At 39.2% G+C, this 17,127-nt stretch overlaps 3 protein-coding genes across 3 annotated transcripts; 2 read left to right on the top strand and 1 right to left on the bottom strand.

Moving 5' to 3' along the window:
• Window positions 1-174: 174 nt before the first annotated feature.
• On the top strand, window positions 175-5,489 carry LOC135496606 (solute carrier family 35 member E2A-like). The gene is made up of 7 exons (XM_064786022.1): window positions 175-363; window positions 717-1,175; window positions 1,516-1,651; window positions 2,070-2,318; window positions 2,632-2,685; window positions 2,938-3,141; window positions 3,403-5,489. The coding sequence occupies exons 2-7, from the start codon at window positions 872-874 to the stop codon at window positions 3,599-3,601; spliced, it is 1,146 nt and encodes a 381-aa protein (XP_064642092.1). The 5' UTR covers window positions 175-363; window positions 717-871; the 3' UTR covers window positions 3,602-5,489.
• Window positions 5,490-6,358: 869 nt separating this feature from the next.
• Window positions 6,359-8,423, bottom strand: LOC135496810 (uncharacterized). The gene is made up of 4 exons (XM_064786335.1): window positions 8,270-8,423; window positions 7,799-7,922; window positions 7,599-7,673; window positions 6,359-7,053 (listed from the first exon to the last, which is right to left on the bottom strand). The coding sequence occupies exons 1-4, from the start codon at window positions 8,362-8,364 to the stop codon at window positions 6,745-6,747; spliced, it is 603 nt and encodes a 200-aa protein (XP_064642405.1). The 5' UTR covers window positions 8,365-8,423; the 3' UTR covers window positions 6,359-6,744.
• Window positions 8,424-9,021: 598 nt separating this feature from the next.
• Window positions 9,022-14,812, top strand: LOC135496905 (uncharacterized). The gene is made up of 4 exons (XM_064786476.1): window positions 9,022-9,933; window positions 12,824-12,949; window positions 13,301-13,475; window positions 13,870-14,812. Exons 1-4 carry the CDS (start codon window positions 9,573-9,575, stop codon window positions 14,111-14,113), a joined length of 906 nt encoding a protein of 301 aa, XP_064642546.1. The 5' UTR covers window positions 9,022-9,572; the 3' UTR covers window positions 14,114-14,812.
• The last annotated feature ends 2,315 nt before the right edge of the window (window positions 14,813-17,127 follow it).

Here is a 17,127-nt window from a genome sequence, read left to right as displayed (position 1 = left end):
TCAACCTTTTCTTGAGTTTTCTTGGTTTAAGAATAAAAATTTGTCACATCAAACTCTGGTCTACTACAAAGACTATCTCTTGACTGCTCTGTAACTGTTAGATCCGAGTATTTTAGAAGAACCAACGACTTTCTAATGAAGCCATATACCAGGCCGATTCCACTATTTATACTTAACTTGTCCAGTTGTCAACATGGCGTTTTCATGAAATTTGGCATATTTTCAGCGGTCAAAAAAACATTAAAAAGAACACCTTTCAAATCGAAAATTTGTCTGACAACAATATCAAATATTGGACGAGTACTTCTCTTACCATTCATCTAAAAAGATTGAAACCAGGGTCTGATATTTCCAACATATAAGGTGATCATTTGGTGCATATGCCAGCAGGGCCTGCATCAGTGCATGGCATGCATGCAATACAGTGCAAATCCACACATACATTTTACATTGCTCAGTAAAATTTTGGAAGTTGAAGCCATCAGGCCTTTACGGTTTTGTCAATCTAGTTTAATGACCTGACAGCACTACATTTTGATTTTGAAAGCCAATGACAATGTCTTCTTCACAACCTAGGCCTAAAGGCCTACCTACCGCCCCGTTACCACTACTAGCCTACCCTTGGCACTAGTTATTGACTTACAGTACACAGTCACGAAATAATCATAAAACTATTGATTTTTAGTTAATAGCAATTTGTTATCTTTTATTTACAGTCAGGACCAAGAAAATTCACTTCAAGTAACACCTTAAGATACTTCTTGTGATTACCCTGAGGCCTGATTACGTACATAAGCCTACATGGGTATTTTTGTAACTTGTGTAACCAGCCTTCGAACAAAAGACAACTTCACTTCAGCTTCCTTTGGCAATGGAACAATTGCAAAGAAATCGTCACCGTTCATCATCAGAGTCGGAATTTATCAATAATACGGAGCCTTTTGAGTTAACGGATAAAGACAATAAGGAAAGGATGTATGCATTACAGAAGCTTAATCCTCATCCACCGGTTACCATGGCGAAGAAGACAGACGTGGCAGAGCAACCAGAGAAAGAAGGGCTTCTCAATTACCGCGCCATACTCTTCTTGGTCCTGTGGTATATTTTCAGTTTCTGTACCCTGTTTCTGAATAAATACATCCTGGCAACACTGAAAGGAGATCCAATGTTATTAGGTGAGCTTGGCAAACTTTAAGATTTTGGATTCACAGTAGATTACATGTACTTGATAAGCTGATGTATTTTGTGGTACAGTGAACATCTCAATAAAATGTTCCTAGATCTATTTTGGATTGGAATACCATTGGGGCTCTATTGTATTTTGTAACATGGGACAGTATGCAAATACGAACTGTGTTATTTGTACATGAACCCAAGCAAACAATGTGCATTGAGCAATTTCCATTGATTCAAAGAAAACAAATTTCACTGTCCCCGGTGTAGTGTATGAGTCCATTGGGATAAGGTGGCAGTAGAGTTTGGAGTCGTAGACTTTATTTCCATGTTTTTTTCCAGGTGGAATGCAGATGGTGATGACGACAATCTGTGGATTTATCCAGATGTACCTTCCTTGTGGCTTATATACTCCTGTAGAGCGGGATGGGAAACCGGCAAACTTCATTAGGAATATGGTGTTGGTTGGAGGAATGAGGTTTGTAACACTTACTTTCTGCCTTCTTAAAGGAGTAGCGTATCTGTCGCGCTTGTACTGAGCTTTTTATCTGCTCACTTGAGATACAACAAAGACATAACTATTTGGGGAACTAAATAGTGCTTGGCTGGGAATCTACAATGTATAGTACCTCCAGGTATATGGCACGGCTTAACCCGCCGGCCATGAGGGAATTCCTTTATGGCCCAGTGGTTGGCGCGTTGGCCCCAGAGTGGAAGTTAAGCAACGTTGAGCGCGGTCAACCTTTGGATCGGTGACCGGCGCGTATAATACATCTGGCAGACCTGCGTACCTGGCGTACAATACATACAACACAAACCTTTTTATCAGGGACAAAATCATAGCCTCTTTGACACAAAAAACGTTATTCTATTTCAATTCAATCTCTCATTTTCAGATTCATCACGGTTGTCTTGGGTCTGATTGCACTAAAATTTGTAGCGGTGTCTTTCACAGAGACGATTAAGAGTTCTGCTCCAATATTTACTGTTTTGATTGCACGGTTGTTGTTAGGAGAACGGACAGGACTGGTTGTGATGTTGTCCCTCATTCCGATTATGGGAGGGCTAGCCATATGTAGTGCCTACGAGCTCAGCTTTAACATTCAAGGATTTATTGCGGCACTTGCTACGAATATAACAGAATGGTAAGTGAATCCTAGTAATGTGCCTCGGAATTTAAAATTAAGCCTTAAATTTGTTTGTGTAATGTAAATGTAAGTTGTTTGTGTACTAATGGAGTACTCCTTTTGACATTCTTAAAAGCAGTTTGTCACGACCCCTTGGCTTTTACTGTCTACCTCGGAAAATATTGCTGAATAATCCTATGGTTTTTGGCATAACTGATGCTACTCCTCTCTTCAAAACAGCAATTTGTTATCCTAGACATTAGCGTCCTGTTAGTGCTGTGTCTGTTTTTCAGCTCCAGATTTATTAAAGTTGTCATTTGTTTCTTTTCAGTTTACAAAATGTGTACTCTAAAATGCTTATAAGTGGTGAAAAATACAAATACACGTAAGTATTGAGTGGTTTTAAGAATGATTCTGATGGGTTGTGGGCAATGTTGGATACACACTTTTGGAAAATAGGAAAATGTCATAACGGAATTGAATGGCCATTGGAGCACATTATTTGACGTTGTGAAATTCCACCAGACGTCACAAACCTTGTGGCTCTGTTGCGTGTTCTAATGATGTCCAGCGTGACGTCATGCAAGTCATCTATAAAGCGCTACAAATGAAAATTAAGAACTTACTTTTTTTTCAGACCTGCTGAACTCCAATTCTACACAAGTATAGCGTCTGTGTTGGTACAAGTTCCTGCCTGTTACTTTATGTTGGACTTGCCACATACCAAGAAGACGACAGACGCCCACTTGATCCTCATACTTATCCTTAATGGAATCTTTTTTCACTTTCAAAGTATCACTGCCTATGCACTTATGGGTTACATATCACCAGTTACACACAGGTGAGCTTCTTTGAAAACATATACACAGTTACTATTCAGTCACCACATGAAATTGCGAGGATTTATTGCCGAATGAGTTATGATCAGTATACTTTATACCTAAGTTTCTAAATCTGGTGGATGAAATTATAAGTGAGGGACTTTTCATGAACAGATTACGCTTGCTGAAATTTCGTCAATTCCTTTTTGCACAGTTTATGTTAACTGAGAGTTTCTGTTGAATTGTCAAACTAATTTCTAATTGCCTCTGTTTCTTTTCAGCGTGGCGAACACTGTGAAACGTGCATTCCTGATCTGGTTATCTGTGATAGTATTTGGGAACCCTGTGACTTTCCTTAGCGGGCTTGGTACTTTGATTGTCATTATTGGAGTATTGCTTTACAACAAGGCAAGAGAGTATGACGAAATGAAGAAGAAACTAGCAATCACCTACAGTAACAGAAACTCTCCAAACGTTTAACATTTCTGTTGTAGAGGTTGTATTTTTTTGTTAGAAGAAGAGTCAAGATTTCATTATTTAGGATCTCAAGTGGTGCCTGGAGTTTCGAGAAGTTGAAGGGTGCCATGAATTTTCACAAGTCAGAAGGTGCCTTGAATTTCAGCTAGTCGGAATGTGCCTTTAGTTTTTAAGGGAACGGTAATTTGTAATCCTAGCCGGTAGTTTAGTATTATCATCAGCCATGGAGATGCATCCAAAAAGATCAGAGGGTGGTATTTGGTATTGGTGAATTTGGCATATACCCTCGGAATGGGGCCTCATGGGAAGCCAGAGGTCTAGCTGTGCAGTTTGGAATGTAAAGATCTGGACTCTCACCTCCCTAGAAAATGTACTTACTATATAAATTATAAAAGGTTAAATTTCACGGCTGGTTTAAAGTATGTGGTTCTTCAGTGTAGATTTAGTTTGATGTTTTGAGAACACTAAAGTAATTTCAATTAAAATTTAATTTTTTCGGGAATTTTGCTGGTCGCGAAAATGAAAAATTTAAACTTGCCCAGTTAACAGTAATTGATTTTACTTATGTCCAGCTTACTTGTGTAATCAAAGTTGCACAAGGCAGCAACATACATGTTATCTTTGGTCAGGAGCTGCCGGGTTTTGGCGGCTGTGGTCTTTCACTCGTGGTCATGTGGTCCCTGGTTCAAGCCCACAGTCCGTGTGAGACTCTAGGCCGGTCTCTTTGCGTCACATTCTCAGTTGTACATGTATACAAGTAAATCAGTACTGGTCACAAAAATTTGAGCATTGTTATTTCCGCTGCTAGACACGCTATAAGTATAATTTCATTATCAAGGTTCTAAACCATATCGGCTGTTTCTGCATTTCTGTAATTTCTCAATCAAGTTGAGAATGAGATTATCTGACACTAATCACAAATTTCTGCAAGACAATTACTAATTCATTATCAATTAATCATCAATTTCGTCTTAGAATATACTAATAAGTACTTACTCATCTAACACGTGTGTGGATTCTTCAAAGAGAGAATATTGTGCATTCTAAAGTGAGAATATTGTAGATTCTGAAGGGGGAACATTGTGGGGAGGGAGGAGCAAACTAAAAAAGGGTACATGTACAACTTTAAGCTACTGGTGGGCTCAAAAAAAGGTCGGACAAATAAGTTATCTTTGTTAACTTGTCACTTTAGTGCCATCTTACATGTAGGTGGATCCAGTGAGACCTTTCATTTTCTGTCATTGGCCTACTGTGAGCGATTTTTATGTGCCAAAATCCTCCCTTTAATTGAGTGTGGCGATCGTAATTACTCGTGGTCCAGGAAAGTAGGAAGGCAGAACATTTGGTTTCCAGTGGTACTGTTAGAGGTGTAACTAAGAGAAACTGCATTTTATAACCCAGTCATGATGCCTTTTTTGATGAGGCTAATATTTTTGGGGGGAGAGGGTTGAAACGCAGACTTGCATGTACATGTATGTTGCGCGAAAAATTGATTTATTCATTGCATTTGCAATGCATCGGTGCAAATGAGAATTAGGAAAAGCTGTTTTCGTGAAGGAACAAGTAGGGCCATGAAAAGATTGTGGTATCAAGTTGTATAGTACGTGTACGTGTATTTCAGTTTTTTGTCAAAAAGGTCAATGTAACGACGAATGCCCTTGCCATTGACATTGACAGTGGAGGCCAGCTCTACAGTCATGTAATTATCATGAAAAATAGATTTGTAAAGTTGGCAAACATTTGTTGTATATTCTTAACATCTGTATTGGAAATGTGATGGGACTCTTTTGTAAGTTGTGGCAGTCTTTTTTGTAGACAAGTTCTATCAACGAAACAATATCTAGTAGTATTTATCTATCAAAATAAACATATTTTCTAAGTAAACGATAAATTTAGTCATTTGAATCCATTCTTTTGCTGCTCGACTCTTCTCTGAGGACTTCACCGGAAGGATGCACACTAAGTCGCCCATCAATTTTTCCAGACTTGATCAGATGTGACATCAGGGATCAGTACCAGTGGTGGTCCGGAAGTCACAAGACCTTCATTGTACATTTAGATGTCCTTGATGGCAGACTGTTTTGTCTTGTTCACCACGGTGACAATACAGTAGAACCTCTCTATATTAAGGACACCCTCGGGACTTACAAGTGCTGTCCTTAATAGAAAGGTGTCCTGATTAGAGAGGTCAAATTGAATGGAAACAACCAATTTGGGACCAAAACTAGTGTCCTTAATAGAGAGGTTGTCCTTAGTAGAGAGGTGTCCGCTAAGGGAGGTTCCACTGTAGTTACTTAGTCATATTTCATGGCAGGGGTGCGAAATGTCATGAGTATCAGAAGTTATGCATGTTTCCAATAGGGTTTACTCCATGGTGAAGAGCAAGCCAACACAAAGTGTGCACCAGTGCCAACTGACATTTCTGTCGCATACACTACGAATGGTGGGAAAGGAACCAGCCAAATTGTACTGGCCGACCCCTGGCTGGAGCTGCCCAGGCCGCAAGCAAATGTCCCTCCCGTCTTACTGTGTACACCCAGTCACTGCTTGGAGATTGAGAAAGACTGCAGACAGTTAGCCAAACTGAGTACCTGGCCCAGTGTAGGGTCAGCTTGAAGAAGCTTCTGGCTGTCTTCAGCGCAGTACGACTGCGACTGACAATTGCAAGTGTCAGATGACTCATAAGTGGTCCTTTAGGTGCATTGTCTTCATATGCAAGACCCATCAAAATTATTCAGAAGGAAACAAGCTTTTGTAAAAAATATTTATTGCAAAAAATACTACATGAAGTTGAACTACTATCATTTGGGTTACTACATTTCAAATATGATTAATACAATATTTATATAACATACCCGATCACCTCGTATTTGGAATGATTGCAAAAAGCTAGTCTTGGACGGAGTGAGGAATACCTTTAATGATAAAAATGTAAGGACGGAAATTCTCTTGCCACCATGTTTATCCCTTTAGCATTTCTTGTTTTTAATTTTTGCCGCACTACCGCACAGAATGCAGTCAGTCACTGCTTTTAGACATGATTGATATGGGAGATGATCTGTGAGATTATCTTATCGAGAGCGGACTGTTTGAATTTCAAAGTTCACATCTTTCTAAAGAGTAATGCTGAAACAATGTGTCCACATTTATCTTGGTGACTTTAAACCAAAAAGCCCTTTCTTTTTTTTCTTCTCTTTAGTAGAGGATTTGCTCTCTGGTAAATTTGGGTCAATTGTCACAGATTTACTAGAGCGTCCTGTCTGGGGTGGTGAAAGATTTGAAAAATCTGCTTCTGAAATATCCAAATTATAACCATTTTCTGGCATCAAGTCGAGTTCCGATGCTTCTTCCGAGACCGAGCGATTTGAACGTGGCGTATTGCGTCTCCTTTTGTATTCGCGCATCTCTTCGGACCAGACAGGGAAGATATTTTTCACCATTGACCAGTAGTTATTCTGAAAGAAAATTTGAATATCGAACTTTAATTGAAGAAAGCCTTGGTGCGAAAGGAGAAATTTCTGTTTGCTTACGAATGACAGCGCAGTGGAAGAGCTATGGTCTCATGATCAAGAGGTTGTAGGTTCCACTCCGGGCAGAGTCACTTGTTGGTTCCCCCACAGGCCATGTTCAAATGAACGCTTTGTAGTTTCTCCTCGAAACCCCAGGAAGTTTTCTGTGGAGACTGGGATAATGATAATCGCAAAGCACTGGTGAACAAATATCGAGCCAACTAAAATGAGCACTGGTCTCTTTGAACGCACTTCACAGTAACAGGCAGTACATATGAGCTTCAATTACAATCATGTCTTATGAGACTTTTGGCGATTCTGGCTGTCTTTGCCTGAAGACTCCTTGCACAACATGAGACAACCACATTCGCCCAGATCATTTAGAGATGGTAGAAATGGATATGGCAAATGATCCACCACAACAAAAATCGACCCCAAGTTGACACTAGCATACAAGAGAGATTCAATCCTGCTTTCGGATGTTGTATTACTTTTAGTGTTGTAAATCTTGGATCTTCTTTGGCTCTCTTCTTCATCTTCATCTCTTCTGAAAACTGTCTCATGTCCTAAACAAGATAAAAATAAAATGTAATATAAGTTCTCAATAGTGCCTTAATGACCCTTATACTTTACATGTCCCCTAGAATCTAAACCATTCTACTCTAAGGACAACATTTTATTTTACCAGTACCTGGAGTAAAAGTTGATTTCTCTCAATGGCATTATTGTACGTCCCAATAAACGATCCCGACTTGTCATCTTTGTCATCATAAAAAGCCTCGGTTCCATTCAGTAGTGCCTCGCGTCTCAAGATACTGAAACCAACAATAGAATCACATTCAGCCTTTCAGGTTTTTCTTTGGTCCCAGATATGATGACGATGTCGATGTCGATGGTATTGGTAAGGTTTGTACATTCAGACATGACCTCTCTTCTTGAGGGTCTCTTCTTTGCTAATTGCTTTGCCAGCTTAGACTCATTTGTGTGTATTGTACAAACTATGCACGTATGTATGGCCATGGCCTATAATAGTATGCATATACAATGTATAGTAAAATGCAATGCATTTTTAGGTAGTAGTATATAGTAGACTACTAGAGAAAATGGTGAAGAAAAATTACCACAAAATGTGACAGAAAACAACCTTAACATGCCCACTTACATTTCCTGATGTCTCTGAGTTAATTCCACCTCATGCTTGAGGTATTTCGTGTCTAACATATTGGAATTACTGTTGCTTTTTACATGTTTTAGCATGATTTTAATTGGAAATATTAAATGGACTGTGATGTATTTCCTGAGATTATTCTACATTTGCCGAGAATACTAGTTATTGTCCTCACTAATAGGTGGCAGCATAGACAGGTGACCTGCAACGTACCTCGAACGTAAGTAGGTCAAACCATGAGAGAAATTGCATGAAAGCAGGAGATAGCAGATACTGCAACAACTATATCATAACATGCTGCCACAACCAGACCTGATAATACAGCATAGTGCTGTCACTACCAGATCTGAGTGATAGACAGCTGGAGATGCTGGCACAACCAGACCTGATGAGATTTGCAGATACTGTCGCAACCAGACCTGCATGGCGAGATAACAAATGCTGTTACACCCAGTGGCACCAATGATGTCAGTCATTATTCGGTCTATCACTTATGCCAGATCATATCATAAGCATAATCATTATCACAATTGTATCATGTTCCCGACCTCAAAGGGTCAAAGAGACAATGAAGAGTATTAACCAATCAATGCGAACAAAGGTGAAAATGTGGGAATTCCCCCTGTCCGAATTTAACCAATCAAATTTCGCGCACTTTTAACTCGCTAGTGACGTCCTTAGCAACGGAGATACTATGTTTATAACGCCATAATAACAAGTGAAAACATTGTATCTAAATAGAAAAAATGGCGATTATCAGCTGGCTAGTGCTGCAGTGACGAAGTGAACCATTACGAAACATTACTATTGGGATGACTGAGGCAGAAATGGTGTTTTTGTGGTCTTTATCAGACTAAGAACGATGTTTGCAGTCGCCGGGTTTCTGGGACTAAGTCTAAAGAATAAAGCCTGTTGTGCTCTATTTTTGGATATCTGACGTGCCCCAGCAGATTTCTAGGACGTTTGTGTATATGTGCACCGTGGCGACCGGTAAACGTGTGGCATGGTCTCTTTTCACGCCGGTGTCATTAATTAGTTTTCCCAGTCTATTTTTGGCTGTTTTGAATCGTCGTTCTGAGGAGACAATTATATAAGGGACTATAATAGTGAAGGAGCAGAAGGAAGTGGTGTGTCAAAGAGGGATACATTTTCTTTTTCTGTTTGTGATTGTGGTTCATTTTATGACTTAGCTTGGCTGCCAAGATCTGTTGTGACCTGTGTATTACTGTATAGTTGTATACATTGTATATCATTAACTGAGCCTAGGATCAGGCTTTGATTGACTTGTTGGCTTCCTATGGCTCAGACTCTTATCCTTCGCGTGGTTTCATCGCACGCTGGGACCACGCCCACAGACCCGCCATCCAGTGGTGGGAAACGCAGACCAACAGCACCCCTGGTCACAACCAGCGATGAAGACGAAGACGACAAGGCCGATACACCAGCCCTGAGCTCCACTGAGTACGAAAATGTCAGTTCGCCAGGAAACAGCAGCACGGCTAGTGGCCCGATTTATATTCGGCCCCCTGGCTTCAGCCATCATGGACAGACAATTATCTTATCAAAACCAAAGTTAAAGAAAAAAAAGACGGCATTAGCCATTCGAGAAGGACTTAAGAAACGAGATCCCACGCCACCAAAATCAAAACCAAGGAGAGGTAGGGTCATGATTTCATTCTGATGAATTTATCCAGCGTCATTTTCATTACATAATAATGCGGGTAGATGTTTCCGGTCCCTATAAATCCACAATAGTCCGTACCACAACCTAGGAACATCATGTGCAGTGGGGCATGTCCCTAGGTTTTGGTATGGACGTTATTCCCCTTGAAATGTGTAGACCCTGACATTTACTATCCTAAAAAGATAAAATTAAACTCAATTGCCTGTGAAATTTGTCAATATCTGGTTGATTTCAAAATGGCAGGGGGCATTAAACTCCAAAGCGGCGATTATATTCTAGAGTAGGACCGCCTCGCCACCTATCACTGTGCCGGAGTATGTAGCAGGGGGCCTCGGGCGGGCGGGTAGCATTTCCATCTTTTTTTTTCCTGTGTACACCCTGTACATTTTGAGACCTTGTGTCCCACTGATATCATTAGTGTTGCCATTGCTCTTAATCCATTGCTGCTATTAATAACAGAATGTTTACCTGTATCTAAGTGAAGGAAATGGCAATAATTTTGTCATCATTAATCAAACCAATGCTAAAAACCTATGTAAAGTTCAGGCCATCAATAATAGAGCAGTGATGTGCCTTTCTATTGAAACGTATGATATTTACATTGTATTATGAAACAAATTTAGGAACACTCAATTCCAGAGATTTCTTTGTTGGAGAATTCTCTCATCAGAGATACACAACTACCTGTTACTACAGAGGTATACGCTTGATCTCATCTAGGCCTTACCAGAAACTGCTACTGTGCAATATCAATTCTCCTGAACGAATCATAAGGATGGAAAAATAGATCCATTACTACATTATATTTAGCCAGTTGCCCAGTGCAGTCAATAATAAATAAAGGTTAGTCCATCACCAATCATTGGAAAAAATCAATTAATGACCTTTTTAATTGCACCCCTAAAATACAAAATCATTAGTAATTCAGATGAATCATTTTCAGCAATAGTCAATAGTAGGTGTATCTTTGAAAATAGCTTCCAGATTAAAAATCTATAATTTTCCACTATTATATGGAAAAACCATGCAGAACTGTTCAAAGTGTAACACAGTGCACCATTAAAAATGCTTAAGTTTGATAGCTGCAGACTGTCGAAAAATTTAAGTGGCATAACATGCAGTGACTAAGTTTGGAGGTCAGTGTAAAAGTTACTTTTGTATAACTCTCCACTTTGTTTATCCATGAGTTTCATTGGTGAAAATTTACATCCAAGTTCACTTTCTACCCAGTAGTCAACCCCTTAGCTTTGATATATGCAGAATTTACATTCTGTTAACCCGGTATATTTAATTCCAGAGATTTCTGATCCATTAGTATTCTTTTCAAAACTCGATCCAACCTTTATGCAGTTTGACAATTGGTGATCTTGGCCTACCGGGCCTAGTGGCAATATCATCCAAATAGGAATGACATGGGGTCATAGATATCTCGCTAGAACATGTATTTTAGATAAACAGTACATTTATTTCTTTGGTAAATTTGCCGAAATGCCATTGTAATGTACATAGTGACCAAGATAAACAATGTGGACATTTTTGACAAATTTCTATAGTTTGAGACATGAATAAGTAGCTTTTGATCTTGTACTTGATAGATGTCGTATCCTGGCATGGGGGCTCCTGGGCCTATGCCACGTTGGGAGAATATAGGGCAACTGCTTTCACCTTTATCATTTGTATCCCCAGACAGGCCACTTGACTTCAACTAGGGCCCCAGCTATTTGTCTGTATCCTTGGATAAGTCACTTTTAAACTCAGCCAGGCCAGATTGGGTTTTTGTTCACTTTCTCTCGTATTGGTGTCCTTGGGCAAGGCATTTCAGATTTGAACTAATTTTTAGATTTTCCAGTAGTGAATACCCAAATCTATATGAAAATGTAAAGAGTTTCTCTGTCTAATGGTGAAGTCAAAAAACCAATGTCATGCACGCCATCAACTAATTATAAAATAAAGTCTGAAGTCAATGGTGTTGTCATGGATTTGAGACAAAGCTAAGCTAAATATATACAAAAGAAAACACAAAAAGCTAAAAAAATAGTTTTAAAATGTTTTTGTCAAAAATCAGCTATGCGTGTCATTAGGCTTAACATTTTTTTCCCTTAAATCTGATTGTCAAATTCATATGCCAATAAGCATGGAATGCGTCCAATTCCCACATCGTTTAATTACATGTAGGCCCAATAAATTTCATTCACTCTAAGCTGAAAGAAATTTCTTATACATTCAGTGTATTGTGACTGTTCAGGTTGAGGTCAACCAAGGCTGAAACAGACTTGAGTAATGTTGTTATAAATTATTAGTTTCTCTGAATGGACATATACTGCTATGCACGTAAGGGCCTAAATTAAGTTGTTTCCTTGTTGTGGTCAAGTATGAATGACGTTCGCTGAAGTTGTTGTGGCCAATTTATAATTTAACCCATTAAGTGCCATTACAGTGTTACTTTACTGTTATTTTGTCACTACATATATTACATGTTCTGTAATTAACCCCCAACAACAATGTAGCTGTCCTCCAGAAGCCCATAAAAGAGGCCTATGTGTGCTCTCACAGTGACTTTTGGTGTTTAAAATAGAATGGTCATCCCAAAAATCATCAAACCAAAATCAGGCTGTGACCATTGCAGAATAGGTGACCTGATTACGGGCAATAACTGGTTTCAAATTCATATGCTGGGTAGACCATGCAGAATTCTTATCTAATATGAGTTCCACCCAAAATCATGTTTAAAAATAGAATTCTTGACTGTGATTGATTTCATATCTTGTTGTTTAATTAGTCATTAACATGCATCTAGATTTGATAATCAGCAGATCAGCATACCACACTTGATTGCCACTTTCATAATCGCTCTTTTCTTCCAGAGCCCCTCCCAATGAGATTACGGGCCTTACCACAATCGTTCTGGCAGCAACCCAACAAACCCCAAGTGTGTTCCCCGGCATCCGTTTTCCCATCTTTGCCGCCATTGTGTAAAGATGATGTCACAGGTGAGGTTTGATCATCATTACAGATAGATTCGATACGGGAAACATCCTATCTTACAATTTTTCTATTGGTGAAAAAAAAATTATACTGTAAGTGTAAGACCAATTCAATCAAGTCATTGATGTTTTCAGGGCCAGGGTAGAGTGTGTGGGTTTGATAACTGATTCAATTAGACCTTACTTGTGACCTTCGACAAATTGCAGTGATACAATGTAGCTATCTAAGTAAGGGCCACTTCAAACACAGAAGAAGAATTGAAAAGGGTTAAGATTTTTTAATCCAAGATAATAGCGTCTACAGAAAATGAGAAAAGTAATCCATCATTTTTTTATCAAATCTTTCCCTTTTGGCAGAGATCCGTCCAGTAACGCCACCAGAAGACAAAGAAAAAATCAAACAGAGGCCAAAACCGGAGAGGAAAGTGACAGCCGCGAATACAGATCTGTTGTTCAAATTATTCGAAGGAATCGGAGAAGCGGACAAAAAGCCATTAAATCACTTTTCAACATCAACTTACAGGCGTGGGCGGTAAGAGGCAATAAGACTAGTACTGTAGCTCGCAGACGACCTGGCTTCTTCTCATTATACAATGTACTTCCCCCTACATGTGACGTCCAGTACCCGCGGCCCATTCGACAAACCTGTCCAAACCAACATCCTGCTCCTTTTCACCAACAGCGAGACTAGGGGTTGACCTGTTCTTCTCCTGATCTCGGTGTTCCTGACACGATTGAACCATCTGATCGTGAGAAGACGTTGTAGGCATTGCATGTCAAAGGCGGCTCCTGCGTCGTTGTTGTGGCCTTTAGCCTTATAGGTTTCTGTGCCATAGGAAAGTATTAATTGAGAGTTCAGCAACTTGATTTTGAGGATTGCCTTGCTCCGACATACTATAACTTCACAAATTTTTGTTTGATTTCAGGCCCCGAAAACACGTTGCATCATCAACACTATTATCAGGAGAGGATCCGTACTTAGTCGAATGTGTCACAGAGAAAATGTTTCCCCATTTATCAATCGAAAACAGCAAACATTATCAAAACTCAGGGCATTCTTCTTTACAACTAGTGACGCTTCGCGAGGGCGATAAATCTGTGACACTGCCCTCTTTAAGTGTGGAGCAGAACTATTCACAAATGTTGTCCGAGTTGGTGATGCAGATTTAAAGGTGGTATATCATCATCCTCTTGGATGGCCCTTTCAAACAAATTGGTTCGAACTTTGCCTTTCAAAGGAACCTGTGTGATATTTCAAAATATTATTTCAATAATAAGTTATCAGATCTTCATCCTCCATCGATCATGCATATTGCTGTGGTTTCGACATGGTGCCTACTATGTGTGCAAGGAATTTTGACTTGATTTGCTTTTCAACACTGGATTTGATATGATCCGTCCTGAAGTTATGGAGTCTCCGTCTTGCAAATTCAGGTCAGGAACCGTAAAGCTTTCAGCAGCTGTGTTATGTCATGGAGTATGTTATTACAAAGTTGTGCCATCATCTAGAAAGTTAAATGTGACAACTCCTGACTGGTTTTACAGTATATGTGAATATGCCAGATCTGTGATGGCCCTTATGCCAGTAGAACTGAATTTAATGCCCGCCACACTCTACCAAATTCTTGAGTTATTATCGACTTTTTTATGCATTATTTCATCACCACTTTAATAGTGTGTGGAGGGCATTTCACACTACGCCTGGCCGCCATTCGTTCTGGTCTGTATATAATCAAATACAGATTTATGATGGTAAGACTTTGTGTAAATATAAGATTGGCAGGCTTTGGTGCCTTGTTTACTGTATATATTTCACCAAATCCCTAACAAATATCATTCCTGATATCATTTGTGCCATTGTGTCCTTTAGAGGGGGGTGATATAGGCAAGAGCGGGGGGGGGGGGGGGGGTGAGTCAGCAATAATTATATTCCATATATGTGAATAGTTTCAATGTATTGTGAGGTAGAAGCGGCCCCTGGCAGTGACCACGTGTAATTAAATCTAACCTCCCTGGCTCCTGCATATAATCTCCCTTCAGAATGGTTTCCTCTGTGATCTCAGTACAACAAGTACCAATGGTTGTAAGGAATTGAAATTATGTCAATTTCCGTCCACGATAGAAAATTCTACCTCTCACGGTTCTCCAGTCTTTGATTCAGATCAAATCCTTTAGCAAAACCACTTGGTTGAGTTGTTGGGTTTAGTGGATTTTCTAATTGTGTGAACCACTGGATGTCATTATTAATCTCTGTTCACCAGAACCACTGGAATCCCATAATATTGTTCATGTCGGGATTGAATTGAAGGTGTTGCATGTCAGATGCAATTTACTGTTAGTGGAATTTTAGATCTATGGTCGTGCTGTTGAACACTTAGTCAAACAGTGTGAGTGTCATATTAGAATTATGTGGCAGGCCACATATATCTATGTTTATTAGCTGTGATTTAATTAACAGACTGAGGTAGAGTGTGTATGTTGATTTCCATTTATTCATAACTAAACGTATGTCTATGAATTAAATGACTGTCTCGAGCTAAGTTTATAGAGCTCCTGTGCAGAGGCTGGTTCTTGGATATTTCCAGGAATGAACACAAACATTCTACAAACTATCTGTGGACATTTTTGGACGTATGTCAGTTGCGCCTTCTGAACAGAAACACTATATTTATCATTAATGCCAGATGGGCATTGTCTTAAGGCACTCCCCCTTAAAGTTAATGTAGATCTATCACTCAGGCTTGATGCAGGCTGTTTTTGGTACCAAATTTGAAGAGAAAAATCAAAGCTGGCTTTTGATATGTTAGGCTCATTTCAAAAAGGGTTAACTGAACAAATCACATTGGTGGAATATTTAAAAGGACATTACCATGGTGTTTTGTTTGAAATGATTTTTTTATCAATTATAGTTGTTAAAAAAGCGACCAGAATATAGCTTTAAAAAATGGATGACTATGCTTTAATGGTGCAAGCACATTATTGTCCGTGTATTGACCGCAAAATATCATCTAGAAACGGCTTACTATGGTTTACATGCTGAATCATGCGGAGAGTAGATCAATATAGCCCTAGCGTGAGATGCAATACGAATTATTTTATTGTTGATATCAGAAATTCATTAGCTCAGTGTCAGCTCACAGTGATGAAGATTCACCATGCTAAAAACATGATATTTCCATGGTTAAAAACCTCGAATTCATCAAAAGGACACAATTTCACCATGGTCAAAAAACAAAAGTTTTGCACTCAGTTCTTGTCATCTGGGGATGATTTCAATGCTTAGCACCGTCATTCAGTCGGAACAATTCAATACATGAGTTGATGTCACTTGGGGCTGCAGGCTTGGCAAAAGTGGTACAAGACAATTGTTTCTAACAGTTATATGTTTTGGTAACCCACATGCGTGTAAAAAACAACATTCTCATGTTATGGTTCTGCCAATTTTTTGTTTGAATGACATTTTTTGGCACTGAGAGGAGCAGGCCTTGTGCCAAGAAAGATGGTCTCATTTTAGTAATGGTTTTCATGGTGATCCATTTTAAACAAAATACATGTACAAAAATGAACTGAATCAAACAGGAGTTACTGTAGAAGTTCGAATAAGCTGCTGAAGTACATGTATATCAGATTAAGGCCTAATTTTTTTTGTTTATAAGCTTACTTTTTTTATGGCTGTGCAGCCATAAAAAGTGGCTCTTTTCAGACCTCTCAGCCTTTTCAGTGGCTCGCCTCCCGGCTCTCCTGAGCTTTGCCTTTACCTTCTTAGTATGTTCTGATTTCCCTGGTTGGCATTACTTATTCCAATGTCTACAGTATGTAAGTTCCCATGACCATGAGCCTCATTTGGTATTTGGGGAAACTTGTCGAACCAGACAAAACCAGATTAGCCTTATTTTGGCCAAGGCCTCGGGAAAGTTCCGCGCTGCAGTTAATATTATGGAAACCACAAGTATCATTGCATGTTGTTGTTGGGCAAGTTGACTGGGAATTTCCTACTATGACAGGGAATTGAGTATCAAATATGCTCTTTGTTTTTGTATGGGGTTAAGTTCCAGTCTATGTACTGTTAGGTACCCATTATCCAGTATCATTTACAGTACTTATAACTGTGTGATTTTTTATTCATAATTATGATTGCGCGTGAATAATTTGTTTTATTTTGGATGAATGGTTGTAAGGCATGT

The sequence above is a fragment of the Lineus longissimus genome, chromosome 12, assembly GCF_910592395.1.
Source record: "Lineus longissimus chromosome 12, tnLinLong1.2, whole genome shotgun sequence".
Classification (NCBI taxonomy): domain Eukaryota; kingdom Metazoa; phylum Nemertea; class Pilidiophora; order Heteronemertea; family Lineidae; genus Lineus; species Lineus longissimus.
Note: the sequence above shows the minus strand (reverse complement) of the source record. Positions and strands in the feature narration are given on the sequence as shown.